General features: G+C 54.8%; 13 protein-coding genes across 13 annotated transcripts; 8 read left to right on the top strand and 5 right to left on the bottom strand.

The window, feature by feature from the left end:
• Positions 1 to 545: 545 nt before the first annotated feature.
• Positions 546 to 1,239, top strand: ATEG_02304 (uncharacterized protein; the record flags this gene model as incomplete). The annotated part of the gene is made up of 2 exons (XM_001211482.1): positions 546 to 654; positions 743 to 1,239. 2 exons carry the CDS (start codon positions 546 to 548, stop codon positions 1,237 to 1,239), a joined length of 606 nt encoding a protein of 201 aa, XP_001211482.1.
• Positions 1,240 to 1,545: 306 nt separating this feature from the next.
• ATEG_02305 (60S ribosomal protein eL32) lies at positions 1,546 to 2,376 on the top strand (the record flags this gene model as incomplete). Its single annotated transcript, XM_001211483.1, has 4 exons — positions 1,546 to 1,585; positions 1,902 to 2,026; positions 2,093 to 2,214; positions 2,268 to 2,376. 4 exons carry the CDS (start codon positions 1,546 to 1,548, stop codon positions 2,374 to 2,376), a joined length of 396 nt encoding a protein of 131 aa, XP_001211483.1.
• Positions 2,377 to 2,648: 272 nt separating this feature from the next.
• Positions 2,649 to 4,245, bottom strand: ATEG_02306 (pseudouridine synthase; the record flags this gene model as incomplete). The annotated part of the gene is made up of 2 exons (XM_001211484.1): positions 2,649 to 3,974; positions 4,048 to 4,245. 2 exons carry the CDS (start codon positions 4,243 to 4,245, stop codon positions 2,649 to 2,651), a joined length of 1,524 nt encoding a protein of 507 aa, XP_001211484.1.
• A 317-nt stretch (positions 4,246 to 4,562) lies between these two features.
• On the bottom strand, positions 4,563 to 5,385 carry ATEG_02307 (uncharacterized protein; the record flags this gene model as incomplete). Its single annotated transcript, XM_001211485.1, has 3 exons — positions 4,563 to 4,931; positions 4,979 to 5,139; positions 5,196 to 5,385. The coding sequence occupies 3 exons, from the start codon at positions 5,383 to 5,385 to the stop codon at positions 4,563 to 4,565; spliced, it is 720 nt and encodes a 239-aa protein (XP_001211485.1).
• A 796-nt stretch (positions 5,386 to 6,181) lies between these two features.
• Positions 6,182 to 7,385, top strand: ATEG_02308 (uncharacterized protein; the record flags this gene model as incomplete). Its single annotated transcript, XM_001211486.1, has 5 exons — positions 6,182 to 6,365; positions 6,417 to 6,524; positions 6,572 to 6,682; positions 6,730 to 6,835; positions 6,881 to 7,385. The coding sequence occupies 5 exons, from the start codon at positions 6,182 to 6,184 to the stop codon at positions 7,383 to 7,385; spliced, it is 1,014 nt and encodes a 337-aa protein (XP_001211486.1).
• An 827-nt stretch (positions 7,386 to 8,212) lies between these two features.
• Positions 8,213 to 9,937, bottom strand: ATEG_02309 (M20 family metallopeptidase; the record flags this gene model as incomplete). The annotated part of the gene is made up of 1 exon (XM_001211487.1): positions 8,213 to 9,937. The coding sequence occupies one exon, from the start codon at positions 9,935 to 9,937 to the stop codon at positions 8,213 to 8,215; it is 1,725 nt and encodes a 574-aa protein (XP_001211487.1).
• A 520-nt stretch (positions 9,938 to 10,457) lies between these two features.
• On the top strand, positions 10,458 to 12,563 carry ATEG_02310 (threonine aldolase family protein; the record flags this gene model as incomplete). The annotated part of the gene is made up of 2 exons (XM_001211488.1): positions 10,458 to 11,538; positions 11,716 to 12,563. The coding sequence occupies 2 exons, from the start codon at positions 10,458 to 10,460 to the stop codon at positions 12,561 to 12,563; spliced, it is 1,929 nt and encodes a 642-aa protein (XP_001211488.1).
• A 1,762-nt stretch (positions 12,564 to 14,325) lies between these two features.
• On the top strand, positions 14,326 to 16,776 carry ATEG_02311 (uncharacterized protein; the record flags this gene model as incomplete). Its single annotated transcript, XM_001211489.1, has 2 exons — positions 14,326 to 15,319; positions 15,377 to 16,776. 2 exons carry the CDS (start codon positions 14,326 to 14,328, stop codon positions 16,774 to 16,776), a joined length of 2,394 nt encoding a protein of 797 aa, XP_001211489.1.
• A 319-nt stretch (positions 16,777 to 17,095) lies between these two features.
• On the bottom strand, positions 17,096 to 19,448 carry ATEG_02312 (alpha-galactosidase; the record flags this gene model as incomplete). The annotated part of the gene is made up of 3 exons (XM_001211490.1): positions 17,096 to 18,638; positions 18,695 to 19,301; positions 19,355 to 19,448. 3 exons carry the CDS (start codon positions 19,446 to 19,448, stop codon positions 17,096 to 17,098), a joined length of 2,244 nt encoding a protein of 747 aa, XP_001211490.1.
• A 1,279-nt stretch (positions 19,449 to 20,727) lies between these two features.
• On the top strand, positions 20,728 to 21,528 carry ATEG_02313 (uncharacterized protein; the record flags this gene model as incomplete). Its single annotated transcript, XM_001211491.1, has 1 exon — positions 20,728 to 21,528. One exon carries the CDS (start codon positions 20,728 to 20,730, stop codon positions 21,526 to 21,528), a length of 801 nt encoding a protein of 266 aa, XP_001211491.1.
• An 819-nt stretch (positions 21,529 to 22,347) lies between these two features.
• ATEG_02314 (uncharacterized protein) lies at positions 22,348 to 24,447 on the top strand (the record flags this gene model as incomplete). The annotated part of the gene is made up of 3 exons (XM_001211492.1): positions 22,348 to 22,381; positions 22,492 to 22,767; positions 22,841 to 24,447. The coding sequence occupies 3 exons, from the start codon at positions 22,348 to 22,350 to the stop codon at positions 24,445 to 24,447; spliced, it is 1,917 nt and encodes a 638-aa protein (XP_001211492.1).
• Positions 24,448 to 25,109: 662 nt separating this feature from the next.
• Positions 25,110 to 25,379, top strand: ATEG_02315 (acyl-CoA thioesterase; the record flags this gene model as incomplete). Its single annotated transcript, XM_001211493.1, has 1 exon — positions 25,110 to 25,379. One exon carries the CDS (start codon positions 25,110 to 25,112, stop codon positions 25,377 to 25,379), a length of 270 nt encoding a protein of 89 aa, XP_001211493.1.
• Positions 25,380 to 25,873: 494 nt separating this feature from the next.
• ATEG_02316 (uncharacterized protein) lies at positions 25,874 to 26,464 on the bottom strand (the record flags this gene model as incomplete). Its single annotated transcript, XM_001211494.1, has 2 exons — positions 25,874 to 25,885; positions 25,973 to 26,464. 2 exons carry the CDS (start codon positions 26,462 to 26,464, stop codon positions 25,874 to 25,876), a joined length of 504 nt encoding a protein of 167 aa, XP_001211494.1.
• Between the last annotated feature and the right edge of the window lie 428 nt (positions 26,465 to 26,892).

Genomic DNA, 26,892 nt, shown 5'->3' on the forward strand with positions numbered 1-26,892 from the left:
GCATCGCCATCATCGGCAGCGGTACGTCCATCCCATCACCCATTGAGCAGGACTGACACGATATAGGCAACTTTGCCCGCGAAGAACACCTCGTGAGTACTAGCTAGCCACGACAACCACCGGCACCAGCTAACAAGCCAGCCCCGACTCCGCGCCTCCCCCGACTTCGACCTCAAAGCCATCTACTCGCGCTCGCGCCAATCCGCGCAAGCCCTCGCCGGCGACTGTGACGTTGCCGTCTACGCCGAAGATGCTGGCCCCGGCCACCGCTACGAGGACCTCCTCGCCCGCGCCGACATTGCCGCCGTGGTGATCGCGTACGTCGCAATCTCTCCCTTACCTTGAACCTGACTGACTGTGCATGCACCAGTCTCCCCATCCTGGTCCAGCCCACGTTCATCCGCCAGGCGTTACAGGCCGGGAAACACGTCCTGTCCGAGAAACCCATCGCCAAGGACGTAGCCACGGCGCGCGAGCTGATCGCGTGGCATCGCGCGCATGCGCAGCCCGCACAGGTGTGGGCGGTCGCCGAGAACTTCCGCTACATGGGCAAGTTTGCGCGGGTGGCGGAGGAAGTGCGCCGGGCGGGCGGGCGTGTCACGACCTTCCGCGTGTTGGTGCGGAGCTTGGTCAAGACCGACTCCAAGTATTACAGTACGCTTTCTCCCTTCTTATTCCTTGCGCTGGGGAGGTGTTGGCTGCTACAATGGCGGGGGCGGTGCTGATGTCTACAGAAACGCAGTGGCGGCAGACGCCCGGCTACCAGGCGGGTTTGTGCTCGACGGCGGCGTGCACATGGTGGCCGGCCTACGACTGGTGCTGGGCGAGGACGCCCTGTCGACGCTTTCGGCGGTGTTGTGTCAGCAACAGGCGCACCTCGCGCCGGTGGACACCGTCGACGCGGTGGTAAAGACGGCCGCCGGGGCGACCGGGGTGGTCTCGCTTTCGTGGGGATCGGACTGCAGCGACTTTGTGTTTGAGTTTACGTGCGCGAGCGGCGCTGTTGTGCGGCTGGTCGGAGACTGCGTGACCGTCAACGGGGAGTCGTACGAGGTGCCGTTCGAGGGGCGCGGGGTGGATAAAGAGCTGGCGGAGTTTGCGGCGTCCATTGCGGCGGGCACGGGCGAGGCGCCGCATCGCCTGCGGCCCTCCGAGGCACTGGCGGACTTGGAGGTGATGGAGGGGATGTTTTGGAGTGGGGAGCGTGATGGCGAGCGCCGGCGGTTGGAGTGTCAGTGATTGTATAGAGCAGAGCATCATAAAGGGATAGATTAGTTAGACGATAGATGTGAATTCACGTGACTGCGATGTATTACATAAGACAAGGGCTACGGCAGCCCTAAGTGCGCGGCCCAAACGGGCAACTCGCTTAGCGATTCACTCGCACCGACTCCCGAGCCGGACTGGCAAACCTCTCAGCGCGAATTTCGAGCGATCGTTTTCGACCCGTACGACAACCAGCGCCAGCCACGGGCCTACGACACCGACAAGGTGAGTTTTTGCTCTCAATCTCTTGCAATCGTTCGTGATATTAATACCGTCCAGATGGTCCTCGCAAAGAAGCACGTCCCCATCGTCAAGAAGCGTATGTTGCATCCTATCCAGCCCAGCCCGTCCAGACCTGTCCAGCACACCACACACACCGTTCCATCCGTATATCTTGCAAAGTGTCGAATGGAATGTCGAATGAGGAATACGAAAAATCGAACAAGAGGGGGTAATTGGTATCTGAGTTGATGGAGATCTTTGATGAAAATTCTGGTTGACAATCGACTACGGTACACCTGATGAAAATTCGACAACTAGCGGACATTGCTTGATATACGGAGTCGACGGACGCCCTTCCATTTTCATTCCACATCAACGACACCTGCACGATCAACGGGACTGACATTTTACAGGCACCAAGAAGTTCTGGCGCCACCAGTCGGATCGCTTCAAGTGCGTGCCTGAGTCATGGCGCAAGCCCAAGGGTATCGACAACCGTGTCCGTAGACGGTTCAAGAGCAACATCCCTATGCCCTCGGTACGTCCGGCCTGCGAGACCGCAATCGACCAACCTAGCAAGTCCGACCCATGCTAATGAGATCAGATCGGCTACGGCAGCAACAAGAAGACCAAGCACATGATGCCCTCCGGCCACAAGGCTTTCCTCGTCCACAACCCCAAGGACGTTGAGCTGCTTCTCATGCACAACCGCACCTACGCTGCTGAGTACGTCCATGAGAACATTCGAACGGAAGAAATCAGACCGCTAACCAACGCAGGATCGCCCACGCCGTCTCCTCCCGCAAGCGTGTCGACATCCTCGCCAAGGCCAAGGCCCTCGGTGTCAAGGTGACCAACCCCAAGGGCCGTGTCACCACCGAGGCCTAAATGGTTTCTCCCTTTTAAAAACAAAATCTTTCCTATTATACCAATTGGACCTGGATGGGGAATGCTCGGGCAGTGGCAAGGTGTCGCTTCGGTTTTGTATGGTCGTGAAATGAATCAATCATCGTGGCGATAACGAATTGTGCATGACTTAAGATAAAAGTTCCTACCACTAGGGAATAATGACATTTCCTGCCGACTTGTGGTTGTAGCGTAGTTTATTACTGAAATGCGCTCTATACAATAGTGAAAGATAACTCCAGCATGCAGTCGGTCTATGTAGTCGCCGTCTCTACCCCATTCTCATACGCAGAAAGATCAACCATCCCAACGCCCCGCAGCAGCACCGGCGCATTCTTCTTCCTCCCATCGTCCTCTTCCTCCATGCCCTCCGGCACAGCACCGCACCCGATCACCACCTCCTCGCTCTCCGGCACAGGCACCCAATCGGGCGCCTCACGCGGTCCCTCGAAGCCTTTGGGCGGGAGGCCCCACGAGGGCATCTTGCTACGGTACTTCCAGTCGCCCTGGGTGTCGGCATACGCGACCGCATGCAGGAAGATGCCCAGCTCGTGCACGCCCGGGTCGGTGTACAGCTCGGTGCCGCAGTCGGGGCACGTCTCGCCGGACAGCCGCTCGCCCTTGCGCTTGTGGTACGCCTCGACGGCGGCCTCATGCTCGCGCGACATGATCATCTCCATCGTCGTGGTCGACGTGCCCGGCGGCACCGCCGGCGGCGTCGTGATCAGCGTGCGGTAGCTCGTGGCATCCAGCACCTCGGCCACCTCCGTCTTGCCCATCGCCGACAGCTTCTCCATGATCTCCTCGTCGCGCTCGCCCGAGCTGTCGTTCTTGCCCAGCTCCTCGCCAAACACCCGCCGGTTCGAGTAGATCGGGTCGTTCGTGATCGGGTGGCCCAGGAACTGCAGGTGCACCCGGATCTGGTGCGTCCGCCCCGTCAGCGGCAGACAGTGCACGATGCTGTAGCCTTCGTCTTCGTTGGCCAGCGCGGGCGGCGGTGTTGCCGCACGCTCCTCCCCTTCTCCCTGGCTGTCCTCCTCGCCCGCTGCCGGGGCAGCCGGCGGGTAGTATGCGATGCGGCGGAACTTGGTCTTCGCGTCCTTGCCCGTCGCGCGCACGCGGTTTAGCCCCAGCTTCGGACTGACCTGCATAATGGGCTGGTCGCAGATTACGACGCCATCCGGGAAGCGGCCCTTGACGCGGGCGATGTACTCCTTCTGCACGGTGCGCTGCTGCAGCTTGGCGCACATCTTCTCGGCGCCCTTGGCCGTCTTGCCGATGAACATGACGCCCGAGGTGAGCCGGTCGAGCCGGTTGCAGGGCCGCGGCATCCACTCAACGCCGTTCTCATTGCGCAGGATCTCGATGATCGAGTTGTAGTGGTAGCGGCCGGCGGCGTGGACGGGCACGCCCGCCGGCTTGTCGATCACCAGCAGGTCGTCGTCCTCGTGGATGATGCCGATGGGGAGCCCCGTCACCGGTGGTTCGTGCCGGTGCAGCGTGTGCTGCAGCTTCTCGCCGTTTTTGAGGATGCGGTGCGGGGCCGGCGACTTTGCCGTCGACTTTGACCTTGCCTTCCGCTAGGGAGGTTTTCTATAGAGGAGCGTATGTTAGCTACGTAGGACCGTGGGGATAAGGTGACAGGTGACGCACGTAGTACTCTTCAGGGCGATCGCGAAACTCGGACGTGAAGATGTCGACCAGCTCGCGGCCCCGCCACCGCTGCTTGCAGTACGTGTGGTATTCCCAGTAGTAGGGCTTGACGCGACGAAGACCATGCTCAAAGTAATACGGCTCCGGTAGGGGTCGCCCGGGGACGACGGGCTCTTCAATGGACATGCCCGGGGCCATGGTGGAAGGTGGGGGTGAGCCTCCTTTGGCTCCTCGTCGGAACAGGTAGGCGAGAGTGCGCGTGAAGAGAGCCAAGTCGACAGCTATGACATGGATTGTTTGGTTTGTCGTATACTATGGAGAGGATTGAGGATGTGGTGAGAAGAATGAGAAGTGTTCCTGGTTCCTGAGAAGTTTTGGTGGCGGCAAGAAAATTTCATTGCGGGGAGCTAATCTTATCTAAGATAACCATCACCACCAATATACAGATTGTATAGCTGCACTTCTACTATATGCATTGACTGATAACACGCTCCTCTATCTCTATAATTCGGAGACTACTGTTGAGCCTTCGTCCAGATATCCTGCGAAGCCACCACCGTGCTAACCACCATGGCGATTCCCACTCCCAGATCGCCGACCGGCGTCCATCCAAGAAACGACCCAGGCAGAGTCAAGTCGCACGCATCCACGACCATGCGCTTAAGGACCGCCGTAGTAGATGGAGTAGGCCGAGAATTCGATTCTTTTTCTGGCTTTTCTTTCTCACCTGCATGAGAAGTCTGCGACTGCGCAGCTGAGCCCAGGAAGAGCAGCTCCCAGACCGCTCGTGTGAGCGACAGACAAATCGAATAGAACCAGAACTTGTTGGCCTCCATCAGGAGCGGAGTGTACCAGGACACCTGCCAGATATTCATATCGTGGAGCTGACTGGGTTAGCGCGGGATCGCTGTTGACCGAAGGGAAGACATACGATAGTCAGATTCTCCAGGGCGCAGTACAGGCCCAGACTGCTGAATTCGGCCAGCTCCATCATAGTCAGGATGGCTCCTTTAGAAGGAGCGTTTCCTGTGAGGAGATCATATGCGTGCTCGAAGCATCCGTAGAAATCCAGCAAGCGGAAATACCGCCGTCCTGGGCGTCAGGAGTCAGCGACACGCTTCAGACAGGATATGATGACATTCACTCACCTAAGGCCAGTTGGTTCCAGGCTATCGAACATCTGGTGGCCGTGAGTTGGTCGAGGGAGAGCTCGGCGACGATCAACGCTAGGGCTTGGATAAGGCGAAGAGTCTTTTCCAATCCTGCTGTGACGCTGGTGAAATTGACCAGCTGTTTGAGGAGGGAAGGCCGAGAACCGACCAGATCCGTATGGGCCATAGGTGGATGTGTCGATTGTTAATTGTTGATGTTGATAGGGATTGTAGTGTAGCAGTTGGGTGATTGTAGGGAGAAAAAGTGTGTCTCGGCAGAAAATGGTGGTTGTTCCCCGCGGAAAGCATCAACATCAACAACAACCATCAACACTCATCCTATCTCACCTCAACTCCAACTCTCGACCCACCATCTACTCTGCGATAAGACACTACGGAGTATACTCTGGAGTAGTACAGACGGCTCGTATCATCTCTAGGTCGGGATTAAGTTCGCCACCCGCTACCACTACAGTCCACCGAATCCCCCGCATCTCGAGGATTCAGCCATCCTCTGCCAGGAGTCAAGAGACCAATTACTTCTCTCGGAGGAAAGGAATCTCTCCAATGTTTACCTCCAGCTGATCAGTGGCGGGTCGGATCCCTGCTGGTGGAGATCTCAATCGACCCCCGTTGTCCGATTGACACTCGCTATGCCCCTTGGCGACTAGTTGGCTCGTAATGGCCGTGTATTCCGTCACAAAGAGGACTGAGCATGGCTTTGGCTTATCAGGGGTCAGGATACTACCTGACTCGCCCGGAATACGAGATAGACAGGATACGGGTCGGCAGGAATGTATGGCTTCCCCTCTTCAGGCATGATCTCGGTATCAGTCAAGCCAAATAGGGTGACTGATGGGCATTTAAATATCCGTCATGCAACGGTCTCTCCCATCCATTGTCTCTAGTGCAATGGGTCTATCTGCATAGATAGACGTACGCCTCAGATCGCAGACATATCTTCTCCACAGCAGACCAGCGCAATGGATTCGCCAACCTCGTCGAAGAAGCGCAAGGCCAGCACTGGCGCCGACACTGAGCCGGATCAGAAAATGGGCGAGGAAGCCATGCCGGCTGAGCTCATCTCCGCCGGGTCCCAACATCTACATCGGAAACTCGGTGGCAAGGAGATCCAGCTCTTTGCCGTGGGAGGTGCTATCGGAACATGTACGAGACCTGGCATTGTCTGCAACGAAGTATGCTAATCGGCTCGGTTAGCTCTCTATGTGCAGATGGGAGCTTCTCTCCCCAAAGGTGGACCGGCTGGGCTCTTCCTTGGCTTTGTTCTATACGGAAGCATCGTATTGGCTGTCAACCAATGTTTCGGTGCGTGATGCGATGCTGTGTGTGGTGCAGATATTGACGATGTGTAGCTGAAATGGTCACCTATCTCCCCATTCCCTCTCCTTTTGTCCGGCTGGCGGGTTTCTGGGTGGATGATGCCTTGAGCTTTGCCATGGGATGGAACTACTTCTTCCTGATGGGTGAGTTCTGGCTACTCCTTCACTTATGTCTATACTAACTCCCACAGCATTCAATATCCCCTACGAGATCACTGCTATCCATGTTCTCCTCGGTTATTGGACCGACAAAGTCCCCGTCGCTGTCGTGGTAGTCGTCTGTCTGGTGATATATGCGTACGCTTCTCTTCCACGTTGATTGTCTGATACTAACGACTACAGCGTGCTCAATGGCGTCACGGTGAAATATTTCGGCATCTCCGAGTTCTATCTATCCATTTTCAAGATCTTCCTTATGCTGGGATTGATGATGTACACCTTTGTCACCATGGTAGGCGGCAACCCGCGCCATGATGCATACGGCTTTCGCTACTGGAACAATCCGGGGGCGTTTGTCGAGTATCTGGTGCCTGGAGACACCGGTCGTTTCCTTGGGCTGTTGTCCTGCATGATCCAGGGCTCTTTCACGTGCGTCTCTGCGTCCTATTTCGTATGGAACCACACTGACTCGGCGATTAGCATGGTCGGACCCGAATTCATCTCCATGGCCGCTGGTGAAGCCGAAAACCCCCGCCGACTGATGGGACGAGCCTTCCGGTCTTTCGTGTGGCGCCTGATGTTCTTCTTCATCGGCGGTGCGCTCTGCGTGGGAATTGTCATTCCCTACAATGATCCGATGCTTGCTGAAGCCATCTCCGGCGACCAAAGCGGCACTGGTGCGGCGTGAGTATCCTGCATCTACCCGACTCTTACTGAGCTCTGCTGATCTCTCAGCTCTCCATACGTCATCTCAATGGTCAAATTCGGCATCAAGGGCCTCCCCGATCTCGTCAACGCCCTGATCATGACATCCGTCCTCTCCGCCGGCAACAACGTCGTGTTCTCGGCAGCCCGCACCCTGCACGGCATGGCCATCGACGGCAAGGCGCCCGCCTTCTTCGCCAAATGCACCCGCTTCGGGCTGCCGTACTACGCGGTGATCGTCGCCCTCGCCTTCTGCCTGCTCTCGCTGCTGCAGCTGGGCAACACGTCGGCCACCGTGCTCAACTGGCTGGTGGGCATCTGCACCGCGTCGTATCTGCTGAACTACTTCGGCACCGTTATCACCTATCTGCACTTTTACGAGTCGCTCAAGCGCCAGGGCGTCGACCGCAACACCCTGCCGTATAAGGGGTACCTACAGCCGTATGCGGCGTGGTATGCGCTCGTCGGCACATTCGTCATGACCCTCATCCTGGGGTACACCGTCTTCATCAATGGAAACTGGGACACGACGACCTTTTTCACGAGCTACATCATGGTGGGGTTCTTCCCGGTGGCGTTTATCTTTTGGAAGCTCGTGCGGCGCACGACGTATGTGCGGCCTGGGACGGCGGATCTGACGCTGGGGAGCACCAAGGACGATATCGACTTGTACGAGAGTCTGTACGAGCGGCCCAAGAGGGGCAAAGTTTTGGACTATTTGAATTCGTTCTTCGAATGATGAGGCCGTTTATCCTCTTATGTCACTGCTTTACTTTGTCTTATCATATCCATCTAAGTAGATTTCTGTACCTATGTATGCACAATATCATCCGCGTTAAGGATCAAACTCGCAAAGAACAACGGCTCCCTGACAAACTCCTCAGCACGAATAAACTCGTCTACAGTATGCGCACGATTAAGATTCTCCACCAGGTTGATGGGCGTGAACCGGTAGATGTTCTTGGTCAACGCCCAGAAGAACTTGGTGTCCGTGTTGGCCGCCATCAGGTACGGCGTGACGACCAGCTCATCGTCCGCATCCAACGGCCTCAGCGTATTTCGAATCGTCCCCGACAAGACCCGGAACGCCTCCGCGTCCACAGGGGACACCGGCGCGGGCTCCAGAGCATCCACGCCGAACAGGCTAATCTTCCGCGGCTCCGATGACACCGTGTCGGGGTGGAATCCCTCAAAGACCATCCCATGCTTCTGGGCAATCGGGCGCACCAGGTTCTCGTAGTGCGCCTCGATCTCCGCAATTGAGCTCTCCACCGCAAGCCGCAGATTGACCATGGTCGTCGCGAGCTCCGGGATAGCGTTGATCTTCACGCCGCCGTTAATCTTGCCCACCGACTGACTCGTCCGAAAATAGTACCGCATACCGTCCAGCGTCTGCGCGAGCTCCTCCTCCGCGAGGCGATGCCCCTCCGCCACGCGCGGAAGCGCCCTGCGCACCGCAGCCGGGACACTCCCCGCCGGCGCATGCACCGCCGCACACTCCAGGAACCCGAACATGGGGTTCGCCGGCGTCACCCTACCAGCGAAGGGGCTATTCTCGACCGCCGCGACAATCTCCGCAAGGACACCGATGGCGTTGTGGTCGGGCGGGTTGGACGCATGCCCTCCCGGCGCGGTGACGTTGATCCCGACGTCAAGGTAGCCCTTCTCGGCCGTGCTGACCATCGCAAACGACTGCCCGAACTCCTCCTGCACGCCGACGGAGCCCTCGTCCATGATGAGGTAGAGGCCGTCGTCGCCGTAGCGCGCATGCAGGAAGTCGGCGATGGGGCGCCCGCAGTTCTCGCCGCTGATTTCCTCGTCGCAGCCGAAGGCGAGCACGACGGTGCGCTGCGGCTGGAACCCCGCGCGGAGCAGTAGGTCGACGCTCTCGAGGATCGAGATCAGGTACCCCTTGTCGTCGGTGGCGCCGCGGCCCCAGATGCGGGTGCCGTCGTAGTGGCCGGCGTACGGGGGGTGCGTCCAGTCTGCGGATGTGGCGGCGAGGACGGGGACGACGTCCTGGTGGGCGAGCATTAGGATGGGCTTCGCGGTGGCTGGGGGGACGCTGCCGGGCCAGGTGAGGATGAGCCCGTGCGTGTTGGCATGGTCGAGCGTGAGGGTGTTTGTGAGAGTGGGATAGTGCGTTTTGATGTAGTCTTCGATCTGGTAGAAGATGTCCCAGCGCGGGTCTGTGCCGATGGGGCCGAGGTCGTCGTAGCTCTCGGACGGGATGCGGATGATGCCTGTGAGCTTCTGGATGATCTCGTCATGGTAGGCGCTGGACTCGACGGTGTCGCGCAGGAACTGCTCGACTTGTTTGTTCTTGGGGGAGAGCTTGGGCGCTTGTTGGCATATCCCCGACTGGCTGCCGGGTGCATATCTGTCTGGTGCAGCGGAGTGGAATAGATGCAGTCGGTCTGTGATGGACGATGTATCGAGGAAGAGTGTTGATATCAGTCCGATTAGAGCAGCACCGATGGCCAGCAACGGTGGCAGGACGCTCTTATCGCCATGCAAACTGTGTTTGCCAGTCATTTCTTCAGGATGATGTCCATATGAGGACGATATCAGCCGTCTTCGGCTTATATCTATGCTTCTCATCTGCACAGACGGCGGGGCGTATCGTCTTGTATCATTCCTTACCGTGTCTTTCTAGTTCGTACAATCTTCGGACAGCTATCATGTATAGTGCAGCTTCCCCTCGCCCTTGACCAGAACAAGCAGGTCAGCATCCTGCGACGGCGGTTGATGTCGATCGCTCGTGTTGGGATGCAGAGGGAGTTCTGGAGCCGACAGACCGGCCGAAGAGATGCTATCTCTACAAGCTGCCTCGTGTATCTCGCCAAAACTGCCCGATGCAGAGGATTGACTGTGGGTGACAGTGAATGTAACCGTCCATGGTTCTGATTCCTGATTCCTGTTTTCCGATAAGCCGGGAAACCCAACACGAGATGTGGGGAGATACTACTAGGTAACTACTTCTATCTGCTCTACAAGCCAGCCCAACACACCCACCCATCACATCTCTCAATAGAAACTACCAGAAAGAAACACAATGCCCGATTCCACCCCCGCGTCCAATGAGTTCCGCAGCGACACCTTCACCACGCCCACACCCGCCATGCTGCACGCTATGGCGACCGCCACCTTCGGCGACGACGTCTACGGCGAAGACCGCACAACAAACGACTTCCAGGCCGAGATCGCCCGCCTAACCGGCATGGAAGACGCCTTGTTCATGCTGTCCGGCACGATGGGCAACCAGATCGGCGTGCGCGTGCACCTCACCCAGCCGCCGCACTCGGTGCTGTGCGACTACCGCGCCCACGTCTACGCCGAGGAGGGCTCCGGGCTGGCCGTGCTGTCGCAGGCGATGGTCACCCCCGTGCACCCAGCCAACGGCATCTACCTAACGCTGGACGACGTGCGGAAGTGGGTGGTGCTTGGGGATGACATCCACACGGCGCCGACGCGGGTCATCAGTCTGGAGGTCACGATTGGCGGGGTGCTGACGCCGCTGGAGGAGATACGGAAGATTGCGGAGTTTGCGCGGGCAAACGGTATCAAGGTGCACTGTGATGGGGCGCGGTTGTGGAATGCGTCTGCTGCGTCGGGGCACTCGCTTGCGGAGTATTGTCAATATTTTGATAGTGTGTCGATGTGTGTGTCGAAGGGGTTGGGGGCGCCGGTCGGGGGTGTGCTCGCCAGCACAAAGGCGAATATCAAGCAGGCGCGCTGGCTGCGGAAACAGCAGGGCGGTGGTATTCGACAGGCGGGTGTGTTGACGGCGGCGGCCATGGTGGCGTTGAAGGAGGTGTGGCCGACGATGAAGACGACGCACGAGCGGACGAAGAAACTGGAGGAGGACTTGCGGGCAATTGGGGTCGTGCCGCAGATTCCGGTCGATACGAATTTCTTCTTCATTGATGCGGAGAGGTCGAAGATCGATATGGGCGTGCTGTTGGAGCAATGTGAGAAGTTCAATGTGAAGCTGATGGACGAACGCATCGCCATGCATCACCAGATCAGCGACGAGGCTGTCGAGAACCTCAAAACGGCCATCGCAGAGACTGTCAAGATTACGAAGACCTTGCCTCCGGGACATGTTTCGTCGAGACAGCCAGCTGGATATGGGAGTACGTCGAAAATGAATGAATATAGCTAGATCAATGGATTCTTGTCTTTCCGTTCGTACTATGGAAGCAAATATAGCAATGCCATGAAGATAGAATAATCGCAACTAAGCACTCTGAGTAGGATCTCCCAACGCAGCAGCAGACTGGTACTCGCTGAAATCATACTCAACATCAAAGTCGTCGTCCTCCCCGTCGGACAGCTCAACATCCTGCAGGTTCTCACCCTCATCCTCCTCCTCAGCCGTGAACCCATAATCCTCCTTCTTCAGCTTCTTCCAGGCCGCAAGAGTCTGTCGTCTGGTCAGACAGAATGGCAGCTTCGACAACGACACACATCCATCCTGAGTAACCTCGACAGTCTGACCGATCGAGCTGGCGGTATCGGTCGCCTTGTCCATCAGAATGATATGAATGAAGAAAACCATACCCGGCTGCGCAATCACATCCTGTCCCCTCACGAACATGGGAAAGTCCATCCACGTCGGAGAGAACGTCGCACCCAGACTATACCCACACGAGTTGAACCGCTGGTCGCGGAACCCGTTCTCGTCGGCCACGCGCGCGTACGCCTCGAAGACATCGCCGATCGGCCGCCCAGGTTTGAGTGCCTCCATGCAGGCCCGCATCTGCAAGATGTTGACCTCGTGCATGCGGCGCGCGAGCTTCGTCACGCCGCCGATGGGGATGGTGCGCATCAGACACGCATGGTAGTGCTTGTACACGGCCGCGTGCTCCAGCGTCAGCTGGCGCTCGATCTTGTCCTTGCCGGTCGAGTACCGCGTAAGCACGGCCTTGTTGCCCGAGACCATGATGTTCTCGTTGGCCGGGTCGTCGCCGCCGCCCTCGTACACCGTGCCGACCAACTCGCGCCAGAGATCGCCCTCGTAGGCGCCGGGCTTTGCGAGCTTGAGCGCGCGCACGAGCGAAAAGTCCGCCAGGTACGCCGCCTTGCGCACCTTGCGCATCTCCGCCTCCGACTTGATGATGCGCAGCTCGCGCGTCAGCAGATCGCTGCAGTCTACTAAAGTGCAGAGCCCGTCGACTGCTTGTTCGAGCAGCTTGCCCAGTCGGTGGGTCAGGGAGCACGAGTCCGGTTCGTAGCCGATGCGCTTGGAGGGAGAGTCGATGCCGAAGCTCTTTAATACTTTGGGGACTAGCGAGACGGGATTGCTTCCGGCGTCGTCGGAGCGAATGAGGACGTCTTTCTGGTCCAGGGTTGAGGTGAATAGCGCCTGGCGGAGATCCGGAATGCGTGTGATCAGCTTCATGGAGCCGTCGCTGTGGAAGTACATGGCCTGGAAGAAGACATAGCCAAAGGTGTCGAATCCGGTCAGATAGTACAGGGATTCCTGCTTGGTCATGAGAAAACCATCGAGATTGTCTCGCTTCATGAGCTCCAGCACGCGCTGCTGACGCTCCTTAAACTCGGTCTCTGAAAACCAGAGGGCTTTCTTGAAGGGGAGGACTTTTTTGAGAGTCATCTTGCTGATTTAATGAACTGAGAGATGGAATTGGAATGAATTGCGAGGGCAGCGTCTTGGATAGACCTCGTATCCCCTCCCCTACTCCAACCGGGTATATATGCTATCCTCCACATCTGAAGCGGGGATTAGATACAGCGCGTCGGCCCTCGTCTATAGTGTACCTCCATATCGACCTTCTCCACCGCTGTTGGAGAAGCGCTAGTACCAGGTCAGTATTGTTCTGCGAAGGTCCGTGCCGGATGCAACAGCGGAGTTGATACGAGGAGCCGGGAAGATCACTCGGGGGTCTATCAGTCGACCACTCCTCATAGGTGGCATTTCCCAGGCCACAACTTGGCTTATCAGCTGTTTGAATCATCGGGAAGTTAAAATTAATAGCTGGTAATGGCTTGTTTCCACGGGAAAGTGAGGTGAAAGATGAGAGTTCTAGATCTATACTTCGGTGGTGGGCGTTTGATAGAGCATGGCTGGACTCCATGGATTGACTGGACCTCATGGGAGATAATGTTAATGAACTACCTACCTAATCGTTCCTGTTGGACCCTAGTTGATGAAAGCGCGCATTATACTGAAAATTGATACGGTGATGTTCTAGGTAGAGGTGAATTCTTCCAAGCCAGTGAAATCATACTGGTCTTCAAAGGACACGGGAACAGAGGCAAGGTATCTACTATATCTACATACCTCGATCATTTCTCATTACTGACTACATCTAGTAGGTGTGGTTTCGAATAAGGGGGTCTTTAAACCATAGGAGTTAGATACACTCTTGATCGACCGCCATCATGCAAATGTACTATACGTCTTGTATCACCTAGGGCTTCGCGCCCGACTCTCTTCATCTCGATCGGTGTCACGGCCGAAATGCAACGCAATAACGATGTTGGCAGAGTGTCTACTTCATATGTGATTAGCTTAGTTACCTAGCCGCTATACAGAAGGTTGGACCTGCCTTCCATGCAACTCCTCTCAACACTAGGTATAAAAGCTATCCCAACCCCCTCTAGAGACGATTTTTCTTCCATTATTCAACAATCAACCTAAGAGAAAGCCTTGGTATACACCATGCATATCACTACAGGTATTACTTGCCCGTGCGCTACTTCTCCCTCCTACGGGCGGCTATTGCAGCCCTGTGGTTGGCGAATGCCATCGTGAGGCTGCGGACTCATGTCTTCCCCGAGCTCAGCGCTACCTAGGTTATTTCTCACTGATTGAAATCCTACCTACCCACCATTAACACAACAGAATCTATATAATGCTACTCCGAATTACGAAGTTGCCTTCACCATCTTGAGCTAGAATGCGCCCCGAAAGCCGCAAAGATTTTACCATTGCAATCATCTGCGCCCTTCCTCTCGAGGCTGAAGCCGTCGAAGCCCTTTTTGATGAAACCTACGATCGGCTGGGGAGATACTACAGCAAGTACCCATACGACAGAAATGCCTACATCAACGGACGGATTGGCAACCACAATGTGGTTCTGTGCTACATGGCGGAAATCGGAAAAGCAAGTGCAGCAAGTGTTGCCTCAAGCCTGCAAATCAGCTACTCGGGAGTCGAGCTAGCCTTGGTTGTTGGGATATGTGGAGGCGCCCCAAACCCGCCAAACCGTCAAGAGATCTATTTAGGCGACGTTATTATTAGTGACTCGCTGATTGAATACCACCCCGGTGGCTTTCAGCGGAAATCTGGGGTCAAGGATACGCTCGGCCGACCAAAGCGAGAAATCCGAGCTCTCTTGAACGGCCTGGGGACTGAGAATGCCCGCAGTGAGCTCCAGGACCAGATACAGCGATACCTTGACTTGCTTCACCAAACAGGAACCAGGTGGCACCGTCCACAAATCGATGATAGTCTGTTTCGGGCTTCTTATCACCACAAACATCATGTTTCACCCATCAGATGCGGCTGTTCTGAGGATGACATACCTGGAGATATCTGTGACGGCGCAATCCAGGCAACATGCGATGAGCTTGGATGTGAACAAAGCCAGGTAATCCGGTGTCGAGGATTTCGGGAAGCTGTCAAGATATCTGCCCATATCGGCCCTGTTGCTTCCGCCGACACGGTGATGAAGTCCGGACAGCACCGTGATGAAATCGTTCGAAAGGACGAGGTTATTGGTTTTGAAATGGAAGGGGCAGGCGTGTGGGACAATGTCTCGTGTATTGTCATCAAGGGTGTGTGCGACTATGCGGACAGCCACAAAAGCAAGTCATGGCAAGCATACGCTGCAGCAACTGGAGCCTCTGCGGCAAAGGCTTTCTTAGAGTATTGGAGGCCTCGACACCAAGGTCAGTCATCTAGCTTCAGCAAGGCTGCATTATTCCCAAACTTATACCGTATATTAGAGACGCGCAGGACTCGTCACTTCATGGTCCCATTTGGGAGAAATCGCCGTTTTGTGGGCCGCCAGGATGAAATTCACAAACTGAAAGAACTAATCTCGATGCCGAACGGACCAAGGAAACTTGCTATTACTGGGCTCGGGGGCGTTGGAAAGACCCAAATAGCTCTCGAGCTAGCTTACCGCATGCATGACAGAGAGGCCGGAGTCTCCATCTTTTGGATCCCGTGTACCAGCCATGAGGCAATTGATCAGGCCTGTATGACCATCGCGCAGAAGGTAGGAATCCATGATGTGAAGCCGGCAGAGGCGAAGGACCGTATCAAAGCGCACTTCAGCCAAAAAGGTGGGAAGTGGCTTCTGATCTACGATAATGCCGATGATATGGATATGTGGATTAGGGGGAGCAATACTGCCTTGCCACTAAAGGACTTCCTGCCTTCCAACGACCAAGGTCATGTTATCTTCACCACTCGCAACCGCCAGCTAGCCGTGAAACTAGCAGCTTTTGAGACGATACATGTTCGTGAACTCGACGAAAAGAGCTGCGTGGAATTTCTGGAGAAGTCACTGGTACAAAATAGTCTGCTCAATGACAGTCATGTTGCCGCTCTTCTCGAGCAGCTTACCTTCCTTCCGCTTGCTATTACCCAAGCGGCAGTATATATGAACATGACTGGGATAGCAGTGTCCGATTACTTGCTACTTCTCCAAGAACAAGAGGCCGATGTCGTGGAACTCCTAAGTGAGGATTTTGATGAAAATGGACGCTACGAGGATGTCCAGAATTCTGTAGTAAGGACATGGCTCGTCTCATTCCATCAGATCCAGAAGCTAAACCCACTTGCGGCTGAATATCTATCACTTATGGCTTGTTTGAATCCACGCAACATCCCTCAATCTTTGCTTCCGAAACCAACGACCAAGAAGAAGATGTTCGATGCCCTTGGGCTTCTCGACGCTTACTCTTTCATAACTCTCCAGTCTCCGAATGGCACCATAAACTTCCATCCCCTGGTGCATCTGGCAACTCGAAACTGGCTGAAAAAAGAGGAGCAATTTCCAATCTACATAAGAAAAGCAGCAGACCGTTTGGACGAGATGTTTCTTTACGATGATCATACCAACAGACAGCTCTGGGGAGATTACCTTCCTCATGCCCTATTTTTGCTCGGTGAGACTACCTTCGAAAAGCGGCAAGAGCGATACATTGGGTATATACATAAGGTGGAGACCTACTTGAACCGCGATGGGAGACACGATGAAGCAGGAGAGCAATGGGTGCAGGTGGTGGAGATTACAAAACAGGTGCTGGGACCAGAGTATCCTGGTACTCTGAGAATATGCTCCAGGGATGATGAAACGAAACGAGACGGTACAGGTACTCTGGGAGACACTGCATAAAGCTATGCTGTCAATGGATGCTTAGGTTCGTAGTTTGTGCTATGCTTTGCTTATTATACTGGTTCTTTATATGGTGACATTCTAAGAGAAACTTCTTCGAAGACATATCAGTCTCTAAAACGACGCTGAAACGGAGCTGAAGTGATGTCTGTATATCCTGACTATATATTACAGTCATAGAGTCTGTTATTGAATCTAAGCGAGCTAAGTAGTTTATACTATAGGTGTTAAGATACATTCTTTTACCAACTATGTGACAACACGGCCTGGCAGTGTAGCGATGCTCCTTCCTGACCAAACTCTGTGATAACGTCCCAGTTCACAGCCTCTGGAAGAACACCACCTTGCTCCCCACGTCCGAATCGAAAGGAAACTGTAACCCTACGTTCATCAATGTCGCACCAGAGTACTCCGCATCTCCATCGACACTGTACACAGCCTGTGGGTCCAATCCCTGCATCTTCACCCGGGGAATACTATTGTCCACGCGGGGGCTGGTCTGAAAATAGAACAGGACTGCCTGCTCACCATCCGGGGAGATAAAGAGGACTGCCGGCCACTGCGAGTCGTGAGGGCTCAATCGGTACATATCCCCAGTCAGAACGATCGGATTGACCCTCTCGGCGAGAGCAATAAGTCCCGGGACAGCATCGCGCTCATCATCGGGCATGTGCGCAGGATTCAGCTCCAGACCAAAAGACCCTCCCATCATTGCGACGTGGGCGCGGAAAGTAATAGGCAAGGTGCGTCCTGTTTGCTGGTTCGGTACAGCTGAAAGATGCGCGCCCATTGCGCTGGGCGGATATGCCAGCGAGGTGCCCATTTGAATGGTAATACGCTCCAAGGCGTCGGTGTCATCGGAGGTCCAGATTTGCGGAAAGTACTGGAGCACACCCGGGTCGAAGCGGCCGCCGCCAGAGGCACATCCTTCCCAGAGGACATTGGGGTACTTGGTCGTGAGATTATCGAAGACCCGGTACATTCCGAGCATGTACTGGTGGTCGGTGGAAGGGGAAGGTGTTTCATGGATGCCGCGGTTGTTATCCCACTTAACATAGGATATATCGGCGCTGTCCAAGATGTCTGATACAGACTTGATCACGTAGTCTTGGACCTCGGGGAGGGCCATGTTCAAGACCAGTTGGTTCCGCGTCAAGGTGCGTGGATATGATCCTGCATGTAGAGCCCAGTCTGGATGTTGATGATAGAGACTGGAATTAGGATTGACCATCTCTGGCTCGAACCAGAGTCCAAATCTCAGATTAGTGGATGTATCATTCCCGGGGTGCAAGGCCGTGATCCTGTCAACCTCATGCGGTAATCCATGAGGAAACCGGTCGGGATTAGGAACCCAGTCTCCCAAGCCGGCGTTATCAGCGGTACGGGGGTACTTGTCACCGAACCACCCGTCATCGAGTACGAACAGCTTGACGCCCAATTCTGCCGCTTCCGTAGCCAGCTGGTAGACGGTGGTCTCGTTATAGTTAAAGCCAAGGCCTTCCCAGCTGTTGAGCAAGACTGGACGGTCCGATACAGCAAACTTGCTCTTTATCAAGTGGTTCCGGTAGAGACGATGCAACAACCGAGACATGCCACCAATACCATCCGCTGAGTAAACCGCCACGCACTCAGGAGATACTAGACTCTCGCCTGGTCTCAGCACCCATGAAAGCTGGCCAGGGTTGAGGCCAAGGAGAGCCCGAGTAAACCCCTGAGAGCCTCTCTCCACATTGACTGCGAATGATCCCGAGTAGACCAGCGAGAAACCCCAAGTCTCACCTTGAGACTCTGTGGTAGCTGGGTTCATGATTGCCAGGAATGGGTTGTGTAGATGAGACGAGTATCCCGCAGAGCTGTCAAAACTGTGGATATATTAGATTCTGAATCCGATGTCGCCTCCGGAATTGGACAGACATACCCTTGCGTCCCATATTCGACTTTCCTCCTCTCGCTGTGCGCTTCTCTCGCCCAGTCACCCCTCAGGTAGACCATATCTAGATCCTCGTAAGGGAAATCTACACTCAGACTAGCAAGCGTCTCGATGGTGATATTCCCCGCGCCCTGATTGGTGACATTGACGCTGCGTACAACAGCATCGTACTTGGGGAAGATCGAATACGACAGATCTGCAGCCACTTCACTGATCTCATCATATAGATGCACCACGAGCGTAGTCACGTCCTCCTCGGAGCCGAAGGTTGCAGGCAGCCCAGGGAGAGCCGGCTTACCCGGGATGACCGTGTGGGATCTGTACAATAGTTCGGAGACGGTGTAACCCGCCGTCTGCCGAATACGAATGGCAGGGATGCGAAAGTCGCCTCGACCCTGGTCTGGGAATTCGCGTCGGACTCGGCCAATGGTGTTGACCCAACCATTGACCTGACTGACGATCTCCGTTGGGAAGTTTCCGGAGACTCGCGGGCCGAAGTGATCCGAGAACAGATCCCCAGTGGCGTCGTCTACATGGAAACGGTACGAGACATGGTCACCGTTCAGAGTGAAAGCTGTGCCGTTCACAACGACCGCTGATGGACTATCAGTATCAGACGGTGTGTGCGGAAGATGGGAGAACGCATACCATTAGTATTCGAGGCGGGTGTAGCCCAGATCGGACGACTCCACAGAGTGAAAAGTCCGGCGACAAATGTCGCGCTGTTCATGAAAGCCACCATCTTAGTTGTCTGAGGAAGAGATGAGGACGGTCAGGCCCAGAGGTATACCTAGGCACCTTTATACACCCTCGCGGAACGGGATCAAGTAGTACAACCGGAACTCCGCCGACTCGGCATGGGATAAGTTCGCCAATCCAAGGGTCGCATTTCACGGACTCCGCATCTCGCCATTCGATTTGTCTGGGGAGGAGGTTGGGGATGTGGAGGAGGCGAGAGAGTTATGTACACAGGCGGAACTAGTCCGTAAATGGACATCGGCTTTTCTGCGGTCTGATTGGCCGGCAGCATCCAATTCCGCCGCACCCAAGAAACCCAGTTCAGTAATACCCCATTCTCGGTTGATCCTCATCTCCGCACCCCGACGTCCTATCTGCATATCCCCGCCATGCGGAGAGCAAAGGCGTGCGCTGCATGTCGGTAGGCCGAGTGCACTACCTTACACTATCCGAGGACTGCATGCTGATGGTCTATCAGGCAACGACGCCGACGTTGTGATACCCCTGGGCCTGGACCAGGACAGCCATGTACCTTTTGTGTGACGAAGGGCTTGCCCTGCTCGAGAAGTGAGCTGGAAATTGGGACCATCTCATCGTACACACCCGACCCGAGAGAAGACTGTCCTTTCAGTCGAAGCCTGTGTGCGGAGCTCATACAGCTCTATTTTGACTATGTGCACGATCAATTCCACACACTGTTTCACCCACCCAGCTTCGTGGAAGACGTGAACCGCGGACAGGCTCCGCGGATTCTTGTGTATGGGATGATGGCATTGTCAGCAAGGTGTGTCCGAGCTCGATGTGGCAGCGAGCCCAGAAACTAAGCCGTCAAGGTTCTCCCAAGATCCGTGTTTTTCTGCAGTCGATCCTCGTCAAAGAGGGCGCGGATACGCTGAAGAGTGTCGTCGTCTGCTGGACTGGACCGACGTCTCTTTGGCCACCATTCAAGCTTGCGTCTTACTGGGTGCCATTGCTATCACGGATGGGGATCCGGCCGCAGAGAATATCTATTACACCATCGCCTGCCGCATGGCACAGCTTATGGATCTCCCTAATTGTCCAACCGACAGTCCGTTGGAAAAGGAGGTTAACATCCGACGTTGGTCATGTCCCGGGAATGGAATTACATACGGAGTACAATGCTGATGGTGATAGTGTGGTGGGCCCTAAACATGATCGATGTCTGGTCTTCCGCGGGCGTCCGGCTTCCAAGGCTACTCACCCCTAAGCTGAATGTGCCGTTGCCAATTGACGAAATCGTCTTCCGCCGAATGACGCGCGAAATGACTCGGGATCAGATCCCCGAGCCCGAAACGCGATCGTCCCTTCTCGCCGAGATGGTGCGGCTGAATCGGATATTGTTACAGATCAACGATTTCAATATGCGTGCTTCCACCGAGGAATTGGATCTGGACACCATCTTGGGCCACGTGCAGGATCTGTCCGATCAGCTCGACGTGTGGCTCAGAGACTTACCGGACCACATACGAGACACCCGGGCCAACATGGAAAGATACGCAGCTCAAGGATTGGGTCGTGTCTTCGCAGCGATCTATTTAGGGTATTACCACTACGGCCAGATGCTCTTCTACCGATTCCTCCACGAAGATTCCCAATCCTCCTCCACACGAACACGACAGTATGCGGGTAAATGCAAAGACCACGCCCGGGGTCTCTGCGACATTGTTTACGCCTCTGAGGAAGTCCCAGGCTGCGACGTCAGGTACAACATGGTGGGCCACGTCCTAGTCATCGCATCCACGGTACAAATACATAGCTTGTTGTTTGAAGCGGACGAGCAACAAGTGGCGCTGGCGAGAAGTCGCCTTGAAAAGAATTACGTCTTCCTTATCCGCCTGCGGAGCCTATGGCCGACGCTGGAATTTTGCATGGATAGACTCATGGCGTTTCATGAAGCCTGTAAGAACTCTGCCGATACTACCTTCTATATGGATCGGTGGATGGTGCGCTTTTTGGTAGAGTTCGCGAGTCCGGTAGGTGATCGGGATTCTTGTGCAAAGGATCGGAGCCCTTGGTCACTTGAGCTTCTCATCCATCCCAACGAAGTGACCCACGGCTCTTAGAAGCAAGCCTTCCAGTAAGAATATGAGAAAACATCTGTCATACACTGCCTGATGAAGAGCAGTAACCCTGCACCCGCTGTAACAGGCTCAATTGATATCGATATGCTCGCAGCTAAGGGTTATCAGTAGAGGTCGGTGCTCTTTGATCGACCATCGTCATGCAAATGCGCTATACTACCTATTTACGAAGCCTCCTTTAACCGCCTATACCGGGACTTAGCGCCTGGCTGACTGCATAGAAGCCAATCAACCACAGCCTTGCTTCACAGCCGCACGAGGCTGACACTGCGACATCAATCCCCCACGCCGACTAACTCACCAATATCCCTCCTCGGCGACAACAGCAACTGAGATCTTATACCGAGCAGATCGCGATGCCGACAAAACTGTTTGTCAGGTGCGTCCATCGCAGGCATTTTTCTTATTTCGACACTGACAGCAGCAGTGGACTGGCCTTCCACACTACTGATGAAACCCTGCGGCAGGGGTTTGAGAGATTCGGGGAGGTCCAGCAGGCCGTAAGTTGCCACCCCGTCCGTTGCCGTGCGAATAGACGTTTGATTCTCCCTTGCTCTGGGAGTAGATAGTCGTCAAAAATCGTGACACCGGACGCAGTCGGGGGTTCGGCTTTGTCGAATTTTCCCGAGAGGAAGATGCTACAGAAGCACTAGAGAATCTGAACAATACGGAGTATATAGACCCACCTGCAGGCAGGCCCCCAACTTACGGCTGACAAAAACACCATCATTAGATTTGACGGGCGGATCATCCGCGTTGACCGGGTGTCTGAGAGGAAAGCCCCAGTTGACGGAGGATACCATGGTCGTGGAGGCTATAACCGTGGAGGAGCGGGGTACGGTTATGGGAGAGATGAGAAAGGTGACTGGCGGGTGTCCAACAGTGCATCGCATACAGCCCCGTTGAGAGACGAGCCGGTATCCGGCCCAGCTGAAAATTGGGCAGTGGAAGAACATGCTGGAGCTGAACTATGGGATTACCGGCCCCCCTATCTCATTTTCGATTTCGATTGGGAACTGCCATCACTGCTACAGAATATTTTACCCAGACGAGATGCCCATGCAGTGAAGGAATATGTTCTCGGGGCCATCACTCTAGTGGCAAAGAGTGATTTCATTGAGCTGAAGACCTGCCGGCAGTACCTCGAGAAATATCACCCATCCAGAGGGCTCAAAGTAGTGGAGGCTATTCTCGAGGCTCTGGACTCTCACAATGGCCCAGGTACGTCTCTGGCAAGTAGTTTCATTTCACGTATTTTGAAGGGCATGCTGCCGAGCTGACGCATCTCCGCCAGTGGAACCGGAACGAAATCTGAGAATCAGAGCACAGCACGATAAACTACATATCAGATGTATAGGTTCATTTATGCACCCTGAGATTAGGGATATCTTGATATGGCTGTGTCTCTCATTCCGCGCGCCGAAACACGACGGAACTCTGGTCGTCTCCACAGGCTCGTTGACCGGCACAAGGTTCAGAATGAGTGCGGCTCCGACGCCGTCCTCCGCGTGTTGGTCCAAGCTATTTAAAACCGCATTTGTTGTTCTGATGCCCGGAGCAGACCTCCACCCAGATGGGCTATTGAATCTGAGCTTTGGTGCTTTGCTCCAGCTAGCTGCAGTGGAATACCCTGTTACACTGGAATCTGGCGTAGTTCTCATGGGTTACTCCACCGCATTGGTCCCGGTGGATATCGGCCCGACGGGCCAAGTGATTTGGCATCTCGAGGTGGCATCTGGAGATCAACAGCTCCGCATATCCGAGCTACAGGCCACAAAAGGGCATTGGCTGCAAAGGAAATCGCTTGAGGAGCTTTATACATCGGTGGCGCTGCTGGGATGGTGCACATCAGCACAGGTCCGGTTGGGCACAGACAGTCTCGCGGCGAACGTAACGTGGTCCAGTGCCCGCGCAAAGACCACAACATGGCGCTGGAAGGGGGCCAATCTGCAGCTTCTCGCCCAGTCGGCGGCTCCACTACAGGCTGGTGCGCAGGTAGGATTTTCCTGGGAGCGCGTCGTCAATACTGTCCGGTTTACACCGGGAGGGAACTACACACGATGTCTCGCCAATAGTACGCTGGAGCATGCCGTCCTCTATGATGTGGCTACTCAGCGAGCGTGGCTTGTGCCCCTTATTTCCGTCTACCATCACATGTTGTTGACTTATCAACGCATGATGGCCCCATTGGGGGTGGTTCCGAATCCGATCGTTTCGCCCACCGCTGGATCCTCGAGCTCTTTCCAGGTACTACGGGACTCTGGAGGTGTTGCTATTGAGGGCTCAGGACAAGACTCGTTGACGGTGCGCGAACTCATCCTGGGGTTCTCGATCAACTTCTCCATGACGTCCGCGCAGGCCCCCAAAGGGTCCCGGATCTATGGCTATGAACTCCTGGACCTAGTGGTGAGCTCTCCCCGGAGTGAGCTCAAAGCCACAACAGTGAAGGGTGATGGCCTCGGATGGGCGCCTTTGTTAAAGGAAATACCTTGTCTCTTCTGCGCGGGACTGGGTGATGTGATCGTCGGGACGCGGGCCAGTGAGCCAGATTCTCCATGCAACTACCTGCCCACTGGCCGGAACCTACTAGCGTCGCCTGTGGAAGCCATCCGGATGCTATGCCAAAAGCAAGGCTGCACTTTCACGCGTGAGTCGGGGAGAATCACACGAGAACATGTAATGGTGCTGCAAGGGCAGCCGTTCACTCAATGTGGCCACAGCGCAGGTGACGCGTCCTGTTGGGATCATCCAGAAGATTTTGTACAGAATATCCACCGTGGCACAGACGTGAAGAATGGTGGACACCCTTGTAAAGAGTCCGATCTCCCAGACCAGGGAGCAGTGATTTTGGGAGGTGCTGGAGGCCACAGCTTCGTCCCGACCTATGAGTTTTGGCGATGACCCTTCGTCTGTCACAAACATGTGCATACTTGAACGTGATCTGATAGAGAAGAGGCAGGATGTAGGCAGGGAAGTCTGGCTATGCCTGGCAACAAATTCCGTGTTGACTGATGGAGTACGGAGCACATACAAGAAATAATACAGTGCATAACTTACATGATATGTAATTTATTAGTCATGTACATTGTATTGCCGATCCCTGCCCATATGGGGTATCGGCAAAGGAACCTCGGCTGTGATGGAGACTCCGAGGCGCATCTCCATCCCATATGGAAGCTCAAGATATTATTCTTCACAACCTCATACCTTCCTGCCTCAAATCAAAGAATAGATAACTCACAAACACAATGGCCCCCAAAGAAATCGAAGCCAAAAAGCGCCGCACCCGCAGCGACTACGTCTTCCACCAAGTATACCGCACGCGATGGTACCACCTCCCCACCCCCATGTCCATCACGCATCCATGCTAAGCTCCGCCAGGTTCGACAACGACATGTACGCGCACCTGAACAACACCGTCTACGCGCAGCTCTTCGACTCCATAATCAACACCTGGCTCATCAACGAGTGCGGCATGGACCCGTTCTCCATGAACAACCAGAACCCAGAATCACGAGCGCGCCGCGGCCGCCAAAGAACCCCCCTGCAGCCAGGTCGCCATCATGGTCAACTCGTACTGCGACTACTTTGCCTCGGTCGGGTTTCCGGACGTGCTGGAGCTGGGCCTGCGCGTCGTCAGCCTGGGCAAGTCGAGCGTCGTCTATGAAGTTGGCGTGTTCAGGGAGGGCGAGGAGGCTGTCAAGGTCGTCGGGGGGTATATGCATGTGTGGCTGGATCGGGAGACGTGGAGGCCGGCGCCGGGGGGAATGGAGGATCGGGTGCGACGGGGGTTGCAGAGGTTGGTGAAGGAGGAGGGGAAGGCGAAGCTGTAGTGGGTCTATGGTGAGTAGTTGTGGGGATGGATGTGTCCTGGTGATACATCGAGCGAGTGTACATAGATACTAGTGCTGGCATTGCATTGCATGATGGAGATTCGCATCGCGTGGATACCGAGATAGTTGGGCATGGTCTGATGCTGTGGTAGGATATAACGTGATCGGGCATTAATGTGTTGATCTATGGGTCATGCAACTCGTCTGTGCATACATGCCCCTCTGCCGATCAGACACGCTATCAACAGGAAATTCGGTACTATGGAGCACATTGTCTGGTTGGATTAGAGTATTAATTATAATAGGTTAATTATACTAGGGGTTATCTTGTAACAGCCGAAACAACGAACGCTAATAACAATCATGAGGGCCTCATGCCTAAACACACAGCTTATTCTATACCAGGCGCCATGCAAAGAAAAGCAATCCATTATTCATTAGGGTAGCCCGTTCAAACGAGTCCATCAAACAAAAACAAGCAAGAGATCTTCTAATCAGTTGGCTTTCTCAAAACATGTTCCATAGCCAGCTGCAGAACACATAGAAACGATCGTATCGCGACCCGGTCCATGAGATAGAACCGGTAATCATACATTCATTTTATTCGGGCCAACCGTCACCCGAGAAACATTAGAGCTTTCGGGAACGAGAATCCGACGCATTGAATTCGTGGCCGAATCGAATCTCCACTTCTGATAGGGTCCGGGGATGAATCGACCTTTGCGATCCCACCCGGCGACCCAGCAGTCTTCGTCATCAAGTCGGAAGAACAGGAGTCGTTCGGGCTTGGCTCCCTCGTGGAGAACGACCGAGTGCCAGCGGCACCGGTCTTCCATCTCATATTCAAACATGTAGCGGTGCAGAATGCGGCAATAGACGAGAGGGATAGGGACTTTCTCTTCGTAATCGTTGCCGTCCTTGTAGATGAGGTGCCATCCGCGACCGGGGACGTATTTGTAGGTGCCGGGGACGGGGCTCTCCCAGTGTTCTTCCTTTTGGATGGATCCTTGGATGCGCTCGCCCCGCTGAAACCAGTATGTGGGGCAGAACACAGTTCTGAGACAGAGGAAGAGGTTGGGAGCCATGATGGAGTCGAAGCTCGACGGAGTCGGATTAAAGACGTGTTCAGAAGGGCTTGCAGAGGAGGAGTATCAAAACGCTCAATCGCTCAATCGCTGGATAATGGAATGCGCGATCAGAAAGGAAAAGACGACGCAGACGCGACGCTATATGTCGATGTCCATCTTGGATGAGGATGGGCACTGTCTGAAGAGAGAATGCGAGAGAGACGAGAGGTTGTGTCCGGACGGCTTTATAGGCGCTGTACTCCGGAGTAGATGGACTTTTGTCGTGATTCCTCAATCGACAGACAAAGCAAATCCAGATACCTTGTCACGATGCGGTGAGCAAAGGCTCGTAGCACAGAGATAGTGTTGGTATAGAAGATCGTCAGGAAGACGAGAGGTCAAGATAAAGCAAGCACGCGGGGAGTCAGTGTTATTGCAGCTCCAGA

The sequence above is a fragment of the Aspergillus terreus genome, genomic scaffold (genome assembly GCF_000149615.1).
Source record: "Aspergillus terreus NIH2624 scaffold_3 genomic scaffold, whole genome shotgun sequence".
In the NCBI taxonomy this organism is placed as follows: Eukaryota; Fungi; Ascomycota; class Eurotiomycetes; order Eurotiales; family Aspergillaceae; genus Aspergillus; species Aspergillus terreus.